The 15,031-nt window shown below is 36.8% G+C and overlaps 3 protein-coding genes across 3 annotated transcripts; 1 reads left to right on the top strand and 2 right to left on the bottom strand.

The window, feature by feature from the left end:
* Positions 1-1,624: 1,624 nt before the first annotated feature.
* Positions 1,625-5,336, top strand: ERF1-1 (eukaryotic release factor 1-1). The gene is made up of 3 exons (XM_086233551.1): positions 1,625-1,685; positions 3,276-4,761; positions 4,844-5,336. Exon 2 carries the CDS (start codon positions 3,316-3,318, stop codon positions 4,627-4,629), a length of 1,314 nt encoding a protein of 437 aa, XP_086089677.1. The 5' UTR covers positions 1,625-1,685; positions 3,276-3,315; the 3' UTR covers positions 4,630-4,761; positions 4,844-5,336.
* A 2,453-nt stretch (positions 5,337-7,789) lies between these two features.
* On the bottom strand, positions 7,790-10,070 carry LOC147294576 (uncharacterized). Its single transcript, XM_086231550.1, has 5 exons — positions 9,213-10,070; positions 8,844-9,020; positions 8,673-8,756; positions 8,216-8,297; positions 7,790-8,130 (listed from the first exon to the last, which is right to left on the bottom strand). Exons 1-5 carry the CDS (start codon positions 9,621-9,623, stop codon positions 7,844-7,846), a joined length of 1,041 nt encoding a protein of 346 aa, XP_086087676.1. The 5' UTR covers positions 9,624-10,070; the 3' UTR covers positions 7,790-7,843.
* A 145-nt stretch (positions 10,071-10,215) lies between these two features.
* On the bottom strand, positions 10,216-13,431 carry U2A' (U2 small nuclear ribonucleoprotein A). The gene is made up of 8 exons (XM_086231551.1): positions 13,232-13,431; positions 13,090-13,130; positions 12,850-12,979; positions 12,535-12,740; positions 11,931-12,104; positions 11,430-11,480; positions 11,161-11,334; positions 10,216-10,548 (listed from the first exon to the last, which is right to left on the bottom strand). Exons 1-8 carry the CDS (start codon positions 13,311-13,313, stop codon positions 10,543-10,545), a joined length of 864 nt encoding a protein of 287 aa, XP_086087677.1. The 5' UTR covers positions 13,314-13,431; the 3' UTR covers positions 10,216-10,542.
* Positions 13,432-15,031: the final 1,600 nt, after the last annotated feature.

Below are 15,031 nucleotides of genomic sequence, written 5' to 3'. Positions count from 1 at the left end.
TGGTTTGATGCTGCTCCTAAATTATAACACGTGCATTGTATTACATGACAGTGTAATGGTTATATGTACATTATAAAAGTGTCTTACTTGATGTGATAATGTATATTTATTTTTTAGCTTAGTGTTTAGGGTTTAGTGTTGATTTTTCTTTTTTAAGCAATGAAAGAGTGTCAATTTCTAAAGTTTACCTTTGTCAATCACTTCATTGCTTGATAAAGGCTCATTTGACATTGGTTTTAGAATTGTCAAAAGCGTTTTTAGATTAGTAAAAGTAATTTTGATAGCGTTTGACAAAAATAAATAAAAGTGCTTATGAGTTATAATAGCGTTTTTAAGGAGTTTCAAGTGTTTTTGCATGAATCATTTAGAATTTGTATAAAAATATATTTATGCTTTTTAGCATAAGTATTTTTAGTAAAAGAGCTTCCAAAAAGTAGTGTCAAATGGACTCAAGCTTTATCAATCTCTTATATGGTGTATTTGACTAAGAGCAATTACAAAATATGGTGAATTTGACTTCATAAAGTTGTACTTATCCATTTTGTGTTAGTTTATTAATTTGTCATATATTATGTAACAAAAAGGCAAAAGACATTTGTGAAGGAATAATGTTAAGTGTATCCCAATTTTTACCTCATATGTTCAATTTTTTTTATTTTTGTTTTTATAGGTATAGCTATCATTAAAAAACATTAATTAGCGGTTATAACTACGGACAATAGTAGTGTTTTAGGAAAAAAAAATGGTCGATTGACGTTAAACCACTAAAAAGTAGACCGACTTATCATTGAGTTATGTGTTTGAGCCATTTTAACAAGGCACCTTATGATTTGGGCCTTAAGAAGCACCCTATTCCAAGAAAAATGATAAAACAAAATTGGTGTTACAGCCTTCACAAAATTTGAATTGCTTAAAAATACTTTTGTTAAAAAAACAATTAAATAAAAATAGTCTGAAAACATTGTATTTGTCTATTCATTTTGTTACACTTAAATGTCTTAATTATTATTTTTTGTTTAATTTTATATAAACATGATCTTTTACCGAAGACCTAAATAGTAGACGGCTCAATCACCAAACTACAACCTCGAAGTAAGCCTCACAAGAAATCTTTATAAATTTATTTAAGAAATCTCTAACAGATCCTCCCTCAATATTAACACATGCGTAATCGAATTAAAAAGTCCATCGCATTAGCTCAAAAAGCTAATTTTGGATGTATGCCATTTTTTATTTTTGGGCCAGGGGATGTATCCCATCGATAATCAATTATGAAAGTAGACACAAACAATTGAGGATAGCATAATTGAATATTTGAATTGGTGCAAATGTCCTTGGGCTGGACCAACCCAGTGGGTTTGGTTGGCAACTTAAGCCCAAGAGCAGCTTTTATAAAAACTAAAAGCCCAATAGAAGCTAAGGTTGAAATCTGATACTAACGTATCCAAATAGAGCACCGCCACCTCACTCCACGAACAGTAGTCATATGAATCCTACGGTCCGAATGGCATAAAAGTCGGTTGGATAGATGGACGAGTTAATTTGATTCCAACCAGGGTTAAATGCCCTGGGTTAGGGTTAAGGTGGGGATTATAAAGAGAGCGGCCTTCATCTGTTCCCCGTTAATAAAAAAATATCATCCCCTCTCCACTCTCGACTCTCTAGGAGCTTCGAGCGTACATCAGGTGCACTTTCCCCTTTTTTTATTCTTTTTTTTAATATTCCATTTTGTTCTTATTTCTTTTGTGCCTTCTTCTGCTTCCTGCTACCGTTTTTTGTTTTACGGGTATCATACAATTTTCTCTTATTTTTCTCTCAATTTTGCTTTGGATCTGCTGTTTGGTTTCTGCGACTACCTGATTCTTTACGTGATTTGTCAATTTTGTTATATCATATACCATTTCTTTGAGTATTCATGGCTTGTTTAGCAATATCTCCTTAAGCTAGACGATTCGTTCACGTTTCTTGCTTTATAGAATAGTTCATGCGTTTTTTACTCGTGATTATGGTTTTTGACTGGTTTTCCCTGCAAATCGTGACTCGTGCTGTTTGATATTTTAAAGGGGAAAAACAAGCTAGTCTGTAGCCTTAGATTTAGGCTAAGGGTTGATTAGGTAATGAGGTTTAGGTGCTGCCATTGAAAAGCTGAAACTGAAAGGGGAATTTGCCCAAAAGCCTTTGTTAGGTTGATTTCTGTGTTTGTTAATATTTTTCTTAGTTTTCAGCCATTATTACAGAGAAATTCTGCTGGTAATTTGCAAATTTTTCTTTGTGTGTGTGTATCATGATTGAGTGGAAAAAGGATATTGATAAAATAATATATTTCTTCGAATACTGAGATTTTAGAAGAGTGGCTTTGGTGCAGCTCCCGATGATTGGACTTTATATAATATAAGTTTCAGCCTTGTCTGATTTGTCATGTTGAAAACTAGTTTTCAATTTCTGAGGGAGCTGTTTATTCAATGTTTTCCAGCAACTCTGAACTCTCTTGCTGGTGCAACCCTATTCTCTGTTTTTAGAGAATCATCCAATTTTTTTTTTCTCTTAGTTTGTTTTGGAAAATGCTGTTGGGATTTCCTTTGAATTGCCTGATTCATTTTGTGATTTGCAAATTTTGTTTTATCTTATATCGTTCCTGCGAGTTTTCATGGCTTGATTAGCAATTTCCCCCAAAGCTATACATTCATCAAACCAGTAGTTTCTTGCTTTATAAAATAGTCTTTGTGAATTCACACATGATTGTGGTTTTTGGCTGTTTCATGAGTTTTGCTGTTGAATTTGTGGATGGTTTGCTATTTATTAACAAATGTGTTCTCTGTGGCTGTTGTTATCATCAATAATTGTGTAGGGATGAGTGCTATTGGACAGATGCATGAATCTCATGCTTATAATTAAGTGGGTGGGGTTATCATTTGAGCTGCCCCTTCCTTAACCTCGTGGATTACAATATGCATGGCTTGAGTTTAATGGATTGTATGTCATATACAATGTGAAGGCATTTTAATACGTTATATTGTAGATTGCTTGCCTCAGAATAAATAGGAACATGTTTATGCAGGCTGCTTACTTGTTCCATTGTGAATTGCATGACTTTATGTTCTCATTCTTCAAATTCAGAATTATGGCTGGAGCTCTTGTATACAAGGACTTACCCTTCATTTATTCTTGTTTTGTATTTAGGATTTATTCATTTTCACTGTCTTGTTTTTGCTGGCTTTATTTCCTTCGACTTCTTGATTTTGAAATTGTTGTGCTCATTGCATGTTATCTTGCAGGCCATCAATCGTTGTTTCAGCTGTTTCAGTAGTTTTCACAATGTCGGATGGTCATGAGACTGATAAGAACATCGAGATATGGAAGATTAAGAAACTGATCAAGGCACTTGAAGCTGCCAGGGGTAATGGCACCAGCATGATTTCTCTCATCATGCCTCCCCGGGATCAAATATCTCGTGTTACTAAGATGCTGGGTGATGAATTTGGAACTGCTTCAAACATCAAAAGCAGGGTGAATCGCCAATCTGTTCTGGGTGCCATTACGTCTGCTCAGCAGCGTCTCAAGCTTTATAACAAGGTTCCTCCTAATGGACTTGTACTGTATACAGGAACAATTGTTACTGACGAAGGGAAGGAAAAGAAGGTCACTATTGATTTTGAGCCTTTCCGACCCATCAACGCTTCTCTTTACCTCTGTGACAACAAGTTCCATATTGAAGCTCTGAATGAACTCTTAGAATCTGATGACAAATTTGGTTTCATTGTCATGGATGGTAATGGGACTCTTTTTGGGACATTAAGTGGCAACACGAGAGAGGTGCTTCATAAGTTTAGTGTTGACCTCCCAAAGAAACATGGAAGAGGAGGGCAATCCGCTCTACGTTTTGCTCGTCTTCGAATGGAGAAGCGCCACAACTATGTTAGGAAGACAGCAGAGCTTGCCACACAGTTTTATATTAATCCTGCTACCAGCCAGCCCAATGTTTCAGGATTAATACTTGCTGGATCAGCTGACTTCAAAACTGAGCTGAGTCAGTCAGATATGTTTGACCCCCGCCTGCAGGCCAAAATTCTGAATGTGGTGGATGTTTCTTATGGAGGAGAGAATGGCTTCAATCAGGCTATTGAGTTGTCATCAGAGATCCTGTCCAATGTGAAATTTATACAGGAAAAGCGTTTGATAGGTAAGTACTTTGAGGAGATTAGCCAGGATACTGGAAAATATGTTTTTGGTGTGGATGACACGCTAAAAGCTTTGGAGATGGGTGCTGTTGAGATACTTATTGTGTGGGAAAGTCTGGACATCAATAGGTATGTGTTAAAAAACACCAGTACCAGTGAGATTGTTGTTAAGCATTTTAACAAGGAGCAGGAAAACAATCAGAGCAACTTCCGGGATTCTGTCACTGCCGCAGAATTGGAGGTTCAGGACAAGATGTCACTGTTGGAGTGGTTTGCTAATGAGTATAGGCGGTTTGGTTGTAGTCTTGAGTTTGTCACGAACAAATCACAAGAGGGGTCACAGTTCTGCCGAGGTTTCGGGGGCATTGGAGGAATTCTCCGCTACCAGCTTGATATGAGGTCATTCGATGAGTTTTCTGATGACGGAGAAGTTTTCGAAGAGTCTGAATAGCAATCAATCAACTCTTCCCCAATGCTGGTGCAGGAAGGTGGGGGTGAAAAATTCTGCACCAGTGCGCACGGAATCGTGGTCCGTGCTGCTGCTCCAGAGTTGGTGCTCAAAAGTTCCTCAGGCTTGATCAAGGTTTAAATTTCTTCTATCTGCATCTTATAACATTATCTTCTTTTATATTGGCATGCTCCTTACCAACTTTTATTTCTTGAAGGACATGACAATGTTATCTGATCCTGGAAAGCTTGACGTGGTGATTTCATCTGGATCATCGAAGGGGCTGGACAGATCGATGACGTGGAACAAGGACATTATGCGAAGAGCTGGTTCCTGTGGATCAAGACCCTGCGAGCATATGCACCAACGTCTTGTGAACCCCATGATGAGTACTGCTGTTGGTTGAGTATTATACTTGGTGGTGGTTTGTTATGGATTTAAGAGTAGTGTTCTGTCAAGCAATTTACTCTTAGCTTTGTGGCCCATCTTTATGGTGGAGCCGGCCTAAATAATCATGTTTTAAGTAGTGATCATATGAGCAACTGCTTTTGGTTAAGTATTATACTTGGTCATGTCAGACAATTTATTAAGTTACATTGTGGCCCATCTATCTACTTTATGGTGGAGCCGGCCTAAATAATCATGTTTTAAGTAATCCTATTCTATCTACTTTTGGTGATATTTTAAAGTAATCTACTGCCATTGCCAAATTCCTTTTGTCTTATATTTGTTCTCCTTTTGGAGCGTATTTCACGGTTATGGGTTAGCACGGTATTAAATTTTGAAATTTTCGGCAAAATTTTGCCGAAAATTTTGATTTTTTGGGATGTCAAAATCGAAACGAACATTTGTTAAGTTTTCGTGATAATTTTGCCGAAATTTTGAAAATTTCGGCGAAATTTTCGACGGTGAGACAAACCCAGCCCCCGATTGCCTTAGAACTCTGTCTCTTCGCCCAAAAAACATCTCAAAGCCTCAAACATTAAAAAAAAAAACAAACACTTACATGGCTGTTTAGAAAAGAATCGCGGAGATCAATGGAGAAAAAGGGGGCGGTGGCAAGGGGAGAAAGATGGGGCCGGCGGTGGCAGAGGGGCGGCATGGGGGAGATGAGGGAGAAAGAGGTGAGGGTGGGTTGAGAGCGCGGCAGGGGGCAGCAGAGCGGAGATCGACGGAGAAAAAGGGGGCGGTGGCAGGGGGGAGAAAGATGGGGCCGGCGGTGGCACAGGGGCGACATGGTGGGTTGAGAGAGAGAGAGAGAGAGAGAGAGAGAGAGAGAGAGAGAGAGAGAGAGAGAGGATGACGAAGAGATAAAAAAAAAAAAATGGAGACGGAGACTCACGGGGGAAAGGAAAAGGAAGGAAAAAAAAGAAGGAAAAAAAAAGGAAAAGAAAAAAGGAGAAAAAAAAGAAAAGAAAAAAGGAAAAAACAAAAGAAGGAAAAAAAAAAAGAAAAAAAAAAGGAAAAAAAAAAAAAGGGAAAGAAATAATAAAAAAGAGAAAAAAATTAAAAGGTTTCAGGTTGATTGGGGTTTGAGGCATTTGGGCAATTGTAAAGAAAAAAAATGGTTTTGAATTTTTTTTGACCGTTTTGGAGTTTCGTTTAGTTATTTTTAAACCATAAATCAATAAACTTTAATATATTTTTATATAAAAAATAATTAAAAATACCATAAAGGGTCTAAATCCTAATATCATATACTATATCTTAAACAATATAGAGTATAGATTATAAAATATATAGGGTTTAATGTATAGATTATAGAGTATAAATAATATACTAATTTCATTTATTCATTATACTAATTTTATTTAACAGTATTTGTCTCCAGCGCACATTATATTCATCTTATATCACATGAAGCCTACTATATATATAATTAGTTTCTTCAATGTTTTTTATCAATTTAGTAGATAATATGTTAAATAAACATATGGTAAAGTTTCATTTAAAATTTCCGTATTTTGATAGTAATTTCCATCTAATTTTTGTCGAAATTTAAAAATCTTCGAAATTTCCGTCGAAATTTCCATCGAAATTTCCTCGAAACCCGAAATTTTATTCCTTGTGGGTAAGATACTGTGAAAAAAATAAATAATTATACCAAGTCTTCTAGTAAGATGCCACATGGAAGCTTGCCAAGTGGACTTGATGGATGTGGCACATGCGATCGATTACTCAGAATACGTCTCATTATTGCATATTCACGAGGGGCCTAATATTGAAACCACTGAAACAGGGAACCAAACAGACCATCACAATGGAACTAGAAGTTTTGACTCAATTTTGATTAATACGTTATCAAACCAAATGTTCATGTAAGTTAAAATGTTTGTCACATATTTCATTTAGGTAATTTTAGTGATCATGTAAATAACTACTATGAAACAGCTCACCAATGGGCCAACAAAGAAACAGACCCACCGTCCAACTGGAGCATGAGGCACCACAAGCCCATAAACATGACCCAACAAAACAACAGATCTTGCAAGTTGTAACACAACTCAATCCAGAGTAAAAAAAAACACTATGGCGTTAGACTTAGGGTTTAGGGTTTAAGTCTATAAAAGGGCTATGAATGGCATCCATTTAGGAATACAGACTGCGTCGGCCACCCAAAAGCTAAAACTGAATGGGGAATTCCTCCAAAAGTCTTTGTTAGGTTGATTGCTGTGTTTGTCAATATTTTGCTTTTGTTGTCCCACCCTTCTTTTGATTCTCTTTCTTCTCTGCGGACAAATTCTGATGCCTATTCGCATTTGTGTGGTGTGATTTTATCTTTTTGACATATTTTCTTACCAAGTAGCTGCTGATAATCTGCTGCAAACATCTAGATTCGATGTGTTTTTGCTTTCTCAATCTTTCACTCATTTTGTGCATCTTTCACTGAAATATACGATTTAAAATGAGTGGCTTTGATGACTGTAGCTCCCGATGATTGAACTCCATAATTATAAAAGTTTCAGCCTTGTCTGAATATATTCATGTTGAAGACAAGTTTTTCATGTTCTGAGGGAGATGCTAATCGGTCTAGTCATTGTTTCATTACCGTCTGTTTATTTGAAATATTAGGAGTTTGTATTATACTTTCCATAAAGTGAAAAAGAAAAAAACTGAGACAACAAATCAGGATTATATAAATTTAGAAGGGTAATGTATCATGGCCAAAAAAAAAAAAAGATGGGTATTGTATAATCACAACAGTGCTTGTGGGATTTCACTCTGGAATGGTCTCAGCTGCATTAACTTGTGAATGGGGAACTAAAATTGTGGATGGTGAAACCTTTGTAGTCATGTGTGCCATTAGTGCATAATTGGAAGGAGGGGACCCATCATTTGCCTTTGCCGTACTGTACATCTTTACACCTGCATGTAGTCTCTTCACCATGCCCCACATTCCTGCCCTAACACCCATCTTCACAACCTCCCTTGGAATTCCTATATCTTCATAATGAAATAGAAGCACTTCAGATGCCCTTTGCGGCTTTCCATTCATAGATTTCACTGCCAGGTGTTCGATATTTGTCACTCAGAGACTCAGTTTTCTACTAGAGGATCCAAACAAGTGTACCAAAACTTAAATACATACCTGGCCTTATATGCCAACTAGAGTAATAGGCATCTACTCGTCTTGGTCTTTTGCACCTTGGTAGGGATGGATATGGTGTTCCCTGATATTATAAACTGATCAGAATATGACAGTCGTATTAACCATTCATACACAGGAACTATGAAAGGCTTGGAAATCATGTATTTGACAAAGACTAAAATAAACTGGTTTAACTCACAACTCAGACATGTTCATATATTATTCTTTTAGTAGAATTATGCTGCCTCAAGAAATTTCCCATTTAGAAACCCAAACTGCCACTGGACTCTCATTTAAACATGTGGAAACTGGAAACCAAACCATAGGAGCATCTGGTGTATTACCTTACTCTTTCTTGCATAAGAAAATTTCTCATTAACTTTGCTTCAACCTGACATGCTACATAATAGGCAATCCTTTCATCAACTGTTTTTGCATATGTGAATTAAAATCATACCTTTGTTATGCAATAATATCCGGATGCAGATTCCCATATACGTCGGATTATGATATATTCTCTATCACTGCAGAATAGTGGTAACTGTGGCACTTACAAACATAATTGCAATTAATAATAATCTGATTGGAAAGAACAGTAACAAGAATCAATTAAAATAAGATATCAAACCTTTCTAATCCAATGAACAATCATGGTACCAGTTTGGGGGAAAACACTCAGAGTCTGGAAGTAAATGAGCATGTTATCCCACCTGGGTCTGAATTCATCATCCCAGAAGAAGTCCCTCAATAACTCGGGTGATACATTTGCAAATACTGTTCTAGTACGGTACTGTGTTGGACCTAACTGAAATTTAACAACAATGTTAGAAAGATTTATTCATAGTAAATAATGAGCATGAAATGAGAGGTATATAACAAGATTGATGCTCCAGTTAAATGAGGGGTCTCACATAGATGTTATAAGAGTATGTAAGATTATATATAACCAGCGCATACAAAAATTTCTCATATAACTGAAAGAAAGAACTGAACATACCGGTGGATCTCGATACCAAGCTTGGTATGTCAAAGTAGGGGTAGACTGCTCCATCATAAGTTTCCATGGTGGACCGCCATCGGTCTCATCTATGTGAGAAACCAATACTTTCAAGTCGTCCTCATTCAATTCGCAACATTCCTGTTCATGATCACCAAGAGGTGGAGCAAAACACTGGCCACTAAAGGTGGTTGTTGTGCTGTTGTCCTTGTGAAGGAGCCTAGGACAGCTGACAAGTCTTCTGAAGGCAGAATCATGAAGAGAGAGAGTGGGAAATGTTGGACGCCATGAACTTGACCATGACCAACCCCAAGACCAAGACCATCCCTTGATAAGGCTCAAGCCCACAAGTGGTATACACGCTGATGCTGCAACAACACAGACTACTACCAAAGCTAATTCTGCTATCATAATGATAGTTAATGGATGAGGAGGACGACAGCAGCAGCAGCAGTTCTCTTTGCAGATTGGTTCATATTAATAATACAATTACGCTATGGCAAAAATTCCATCTATAGGTTCTAGTTCTACATCTTTTTTGTTGGCTGCTCTAGTGCTCTGGTATGGTATGCATCTTTCTCCACAAAACCCACAAACAGAATTGCCCCTGCAGTGGAGCAAAGAATGTCCCTACTCATTTTTGTTTTATTAATGAAGGAATAGAAGATTAAACTTCAAAGTAAGGAGGAAACCCCCCCAAGTAAAGCAACGAATATGAAGTCATATCAACCCACCAAAATCCACTATTTTTTCATTCTTTCTTGTCACTCTTATCAAAAAGGATTTTTGATTATTTTTTTCTTTAGAAATGATAGAAACACAATGCAGTAATCTTGTCCAACACATAACCTGAAAACACAACAAATTCTCCCAAAAAGCTCCTATTATTGATAGTATCCAAAATCGAGGTTTGTCCGATTAATCATGTTTTTGTTTCTAATCTTTCTAATTGAAGAAAAAGAATACAGGATAAGAAAAAAGAAAGGTGATGAGGATAGAAAGCTGAATATAGAAAATTAAACGGCTTATATTAGTGTAATCGGCTTGACTCTTGGGAAAAACAAAACTTGTATCAACAGAACACATACTGTAACACAACCTCACTCCCCCTTTCCTCCCAAAAAAACGTTAGAAGGAAAAATTAGCATCAATGAATTAGGGCAAAAGAGCTGGTCTCAGGTCTAGTATAAGACAGACAGAAATATCCCTGATGTATACATAGTTCCAGGAATATCAGAATTTCCCAATTTTAGAATCTTCCAGTCGCCACCAAGGGATTGAAATAGGGCAAGCTTTATGATGCCACAAATACACGAACAGGTCCTTCTACCTACTCCTGCAAGTGCAAACAAACATTAATACCGAAATCCACTCCAAAGGAGCCAAATAATACCAGATTCTTGAACATTTTTTTTTTTTTGGTAAAGCTAGATTCTTGAACATTAACTATAGCACAATGATGGCAAAGATGAAAATCATGCTAAACCTGTAACCCAGCCACTAAGCCTACACACACCACAACTAACGGTAGCTACAATTCTATGTTTGAGGTGAAATGAAATCCATTCAATAAAAAAATGGTGAAATCAATTCCAACCATGGAAGAAATAAACAGATAAAGGATCAAAATAACTCTATCCTATTTCCTTCTGCCCACTCTTAATACTCGTACACTATTTTCTGATCCAACATATCCCCTCTTACTTTCTGACTATTTTCTAATCCAACAAAGTCCCCCTTACTTTGAAGATGGTCCTCTTTGTAGAGGTGCAATATTGGGAAACAATAGCACTACTATCTTGATTAAAAGATAGCTCTTGAGGCCATCAAAGTTACATGCCCCTTCTTACTGAAGAAAATAAGGTCTTCTAATATAGTTCACAGAGATGAAGAAAAGAAATAAGCATAAGATAAAATAGTTCAGAAGTTGTAAGAAGCATATCGATACCTGTTCCATGGGTGCTGGTTCATCATTCTTCTGTTCCTCCACATCTTTTAGTTCAACATCAGCATCATTTTCACTATTTGTGACCATTTTATCATCCTTCTCCTCAACACTATTGGTCTGAGCATCATCATCCAAAATTTGCAAATCTGCAGGAAGCTGGCCTGACTTCAGTGCCTGCTCATGCAAAACAAGTAGAATGTCAATGTACAAACAATAAGAGAGAACATTCAAGAAAATCATGAAGTAATTTCTCTGATTAAGCAAAGCACCTTTTCAAGTCTTGCAACTTCTTCAAGAGTCTGGGAATTCACTATGGCGGCCTGCACGTGGATAAAACAACATATGAAACAATTGAAAACCTAAATTATAATTTTTGAGATGCATTGATGACCCCACCCCTACCTGTGTGTGTGTGTGTGTGTGTGTGTGTGTGTGAGAGAGAGAGAGAGAGAGAGAGAGAGAGAATCCTGATCCGAGAACTTCATTACCCACAGACTAAGGGAAAAAAAGACCCAGAAACAAAGCAAAAAATATCACACTAAGTGAATTTTCTATTTTGCAAAAAAGAAAAGAAAATTTCTATGAATTGCCACCACTGGATCTCTCGGATATTAGAACAGTTAGACAACTACTGATTTAATGTATAAGAGATATCATTCAAATATACAAACTACATCCCTGGTAAGATTTGAACCTAATCAGTTTACCATGCACATGGTCACAGAATATAATGGTTGATGCAACTATGTAACAACTTGATAGCTACGAACCTTGATAGCCATAATTTGCTCAGGAGTGGGAGCAACTACTTTTGGAGTCTGTTGTTCCTCTGCAGTTTCCGAAGCATTTGGAACCTCAGCTGGCACAAAAGTTCGTGGGGATACCTTTTTAGTCTCCTCTTCAACTTCTTTAGATGCGAACAAAGTTTTTGCTTCCAATCTCTCCTATCATCCATGGAACACGATCAAAGAATGCCCAATGCAGGCAATAGATACATCAAAGAACAAAAAATCCAGGTGAGAGATACAAAAGAGGATTTACATAAACAAAAATGAGAAGATACAAGTATGGAACATTCTCAATCTGCTATGCAACAGCTTTCCATTTCATATTTTCACTTTTTATGGGTGAAACTAGTAGAAATTAAGCAGCAGCCTTTGATATTTGAAAGGAGCAAAACTATTTTTTTCCATGAAACTACAAAATAAGAATAACAGTGTAATCCAAAGACTGGAGGGAAATATGGTAAGTAGGCATTACAGCTACTCATTTGTTAGTGGCGCTCTAGTACCAACTCATACTTGTAACCATAAAGAAAATAGCACCTTGCCACAAAATGACAAACAAGAGTTTGGCACACTAAAAATGACTCACCTTGTTCTTCACCTTCTTAAAATCCAGAACCCGAAGCGACTTTAATTTGTGAATCACGTACAGCCTATAATTGGGTTTCTTTGTGATGTTGTTATCCAACAGGCTAAGAAACTGCAACTTCGGAAGAGATGCAAGAGGATCAATCTCCACCAAGTTGACTAGCCTGTTGTTGGTAAGTACTAAAGTGTGTAACTTTGGCAAGAACTCTGCAATGCATACAACTCAACACTTAACATAAACCCACAAAAAAACTTGAAAAAATATACAAGACCAAAGGCTGGTAGGAGAGTGAGGTGACAAAAGGATTGAAGTTACCTCCAATATTGGGATTGATACGGGTAATTCTATTGTTATTGATAATCAAAGTGCCCAAGCGATTAAGATAGGGCAAGTTTTCCAGCTTGACAATTTCATTGTCAGACAAATCAATGGTGTCAAATTGGTCCTGTTACGATGTGCATCTAACTAGATTCAGTAACTCGAAGAACCTTGACATAAAAACCAACCATCTAAACGAAAGTAAGAATAACACTTTTTCTTAAGTAAATTGCTGACCTCTGTAGCTCCCAAGTTCTCGATTACAGCTATCTTATTACCTGAGAACAAGAATGAGAAAGAGTTTCAATCATCAACCCTAAAACCATAAATGTAGGGTTGGGAATTGGGAATGGTGGAAGAGAGAAAAGGAAATAAATACCTCGAAGGTCCAACTCTCGCTCCTTAAGCGCATTGAAAAAATGAGGGCTTTTCCAGACCAAGTCGGCAGTGAGCCTCACCATCTCTTTCTCTGTTTCGCTGTTCCGCTACTTCGCTCTTTCCCTCCTAACCCTAAACCCTAAACCTCCACTCTGTTCTCTTGCCTAGTTAAAAACCTAAGCCACAGACATAGTTTACAGCTCCGAGCTCTTTGTTAATTTGTGACTTTGTGAGGGAAGCACGCAACGGTGTCGTTTTGGTCTTTTCGTATTGTCCACACCTTTTAGCCCAAAAATAATAAGGCTTATTCGGGAATTTGCTCTCTAAAACTAATTTTTTTTTTTTTTTTTTACATTACCCTTAAAGTTAAATATTTCTACTTTTTCTCTTAAACTTTACAAATTACTCTCATTAGACTATTTATGTACAACTCTATTCATTTCGTCGTTAAAAGAACTGACATAGCACATGTGAGACCTTTTTTTAATTATGTAAGATCCTATGTGGACAAAAAAAGTAATAAAAAATTATTTGTAAACTACAAAAAAAAAAATCACAAAAAAATTCAATTAAACAAAAGGCTTATTATTCTTTTTGCCTCATGAACATAGTTCGAATTCTCACTTTATTTCCTGGCTTTTTTTTTTTGTCTCAAATTACTCTCTGACGTTATACTCCGTGTCTCACTTAATCCGATTTCGTCAAATCCATCAATATCCACCGTTAAAGTACTGATGTGGCGTCCAGGTGTGCTTAAAAATAAATTAAATATTATTTTAATATTTTAATATTTCAAAAAATTAAAATAAAATTCCAAATTCAATAAAAAATAATTAAAAGAAAGAAACCCTTCTCGCTGAGATTTTGCAGCCACTACCATCTGCAACCCTTCCCTCTCACCACCATCTGCATCGGCCGGACCTAAAGCCATCGTCAGCTGGCAGCCCCACTGCAGCATCGTTCTCCCCTCCACCCAAGACTCCACTGAACCAACTTTCTCAACCAAAGCTGGTAGCCCATCTTTGGGCGGTGCAAATGGTGGGGGTGGGTGGGTTGTCGATCAGGACAGGAGGGTAGAGGAGGGTAAAGGTGGGTGGGTTGCCGATTGGGAAGGGAGGGTGTGGGTGAGTGTTTGATTTTATTTTATTTTATTGTAATTTTTTATTAAAATTTGAATTTTTTAATATATTAATGTTTTACAATAATATTTAATTAATTTTTCTGCACACGTGGATACCACATAAGCATTTTTAATGGGAGATATTGACGGATTTGATAGAATCAAGTTAAGTGAGACACATTACACATAGTATAACGTAGAGATAATATGAGACAAAAAAATAAGTCAGGAAATAAAGTGAGAATTTGAACTGTGTTCAGGGGCAAATAAAATAATAAGCCTAAGCAAAAAACTTAAAAACTAAACAAACACATAAAAAATAAAAATAAAAAAGACCCAAAATCCCTCCCCCACTTGCAACCAATGTAGCCACCGCCTTCCCCTTCAAACCTCATACCCTCCCCACCAGCCAATCCTAACCTCAATATCTTCGGCGACCTATCTCTATCTCTCTCTCTCTCTCTCCCTGAAAGGTTAACGGACTAATGAATGAAATTGACGGAAGGAGTTATTTATAAAGTTCAGGGGATAAAATGAAAATATTTAACTTCAAGAGGGTAAAGTAAAAAAAAAAAAGTTAGTTTTTGAAGGCAAATTCGTGAATAAGCCTAATAATAATAATAATAATAATAATAAAGAACAAAAGGATTGCGCCACGCAACCAAGCTTCTAGGAGCCGTC

This window comes from Dryas octopetala, chromosome 2, assembly GCF_963921425.1.
Source record: "Dryas octopetala chromosome 2, drDryOcto1.1, whole genome shotgun sequence".
NCBI lineage: Eukaryota > Viridiplantae > Streptophyta > Magnoliopsida > Rosales > Rosaceae > Dryas > Dryas octopetala.
This window is presented reverse-complemented; position numbering and strand designations above follow the sequence as displayed.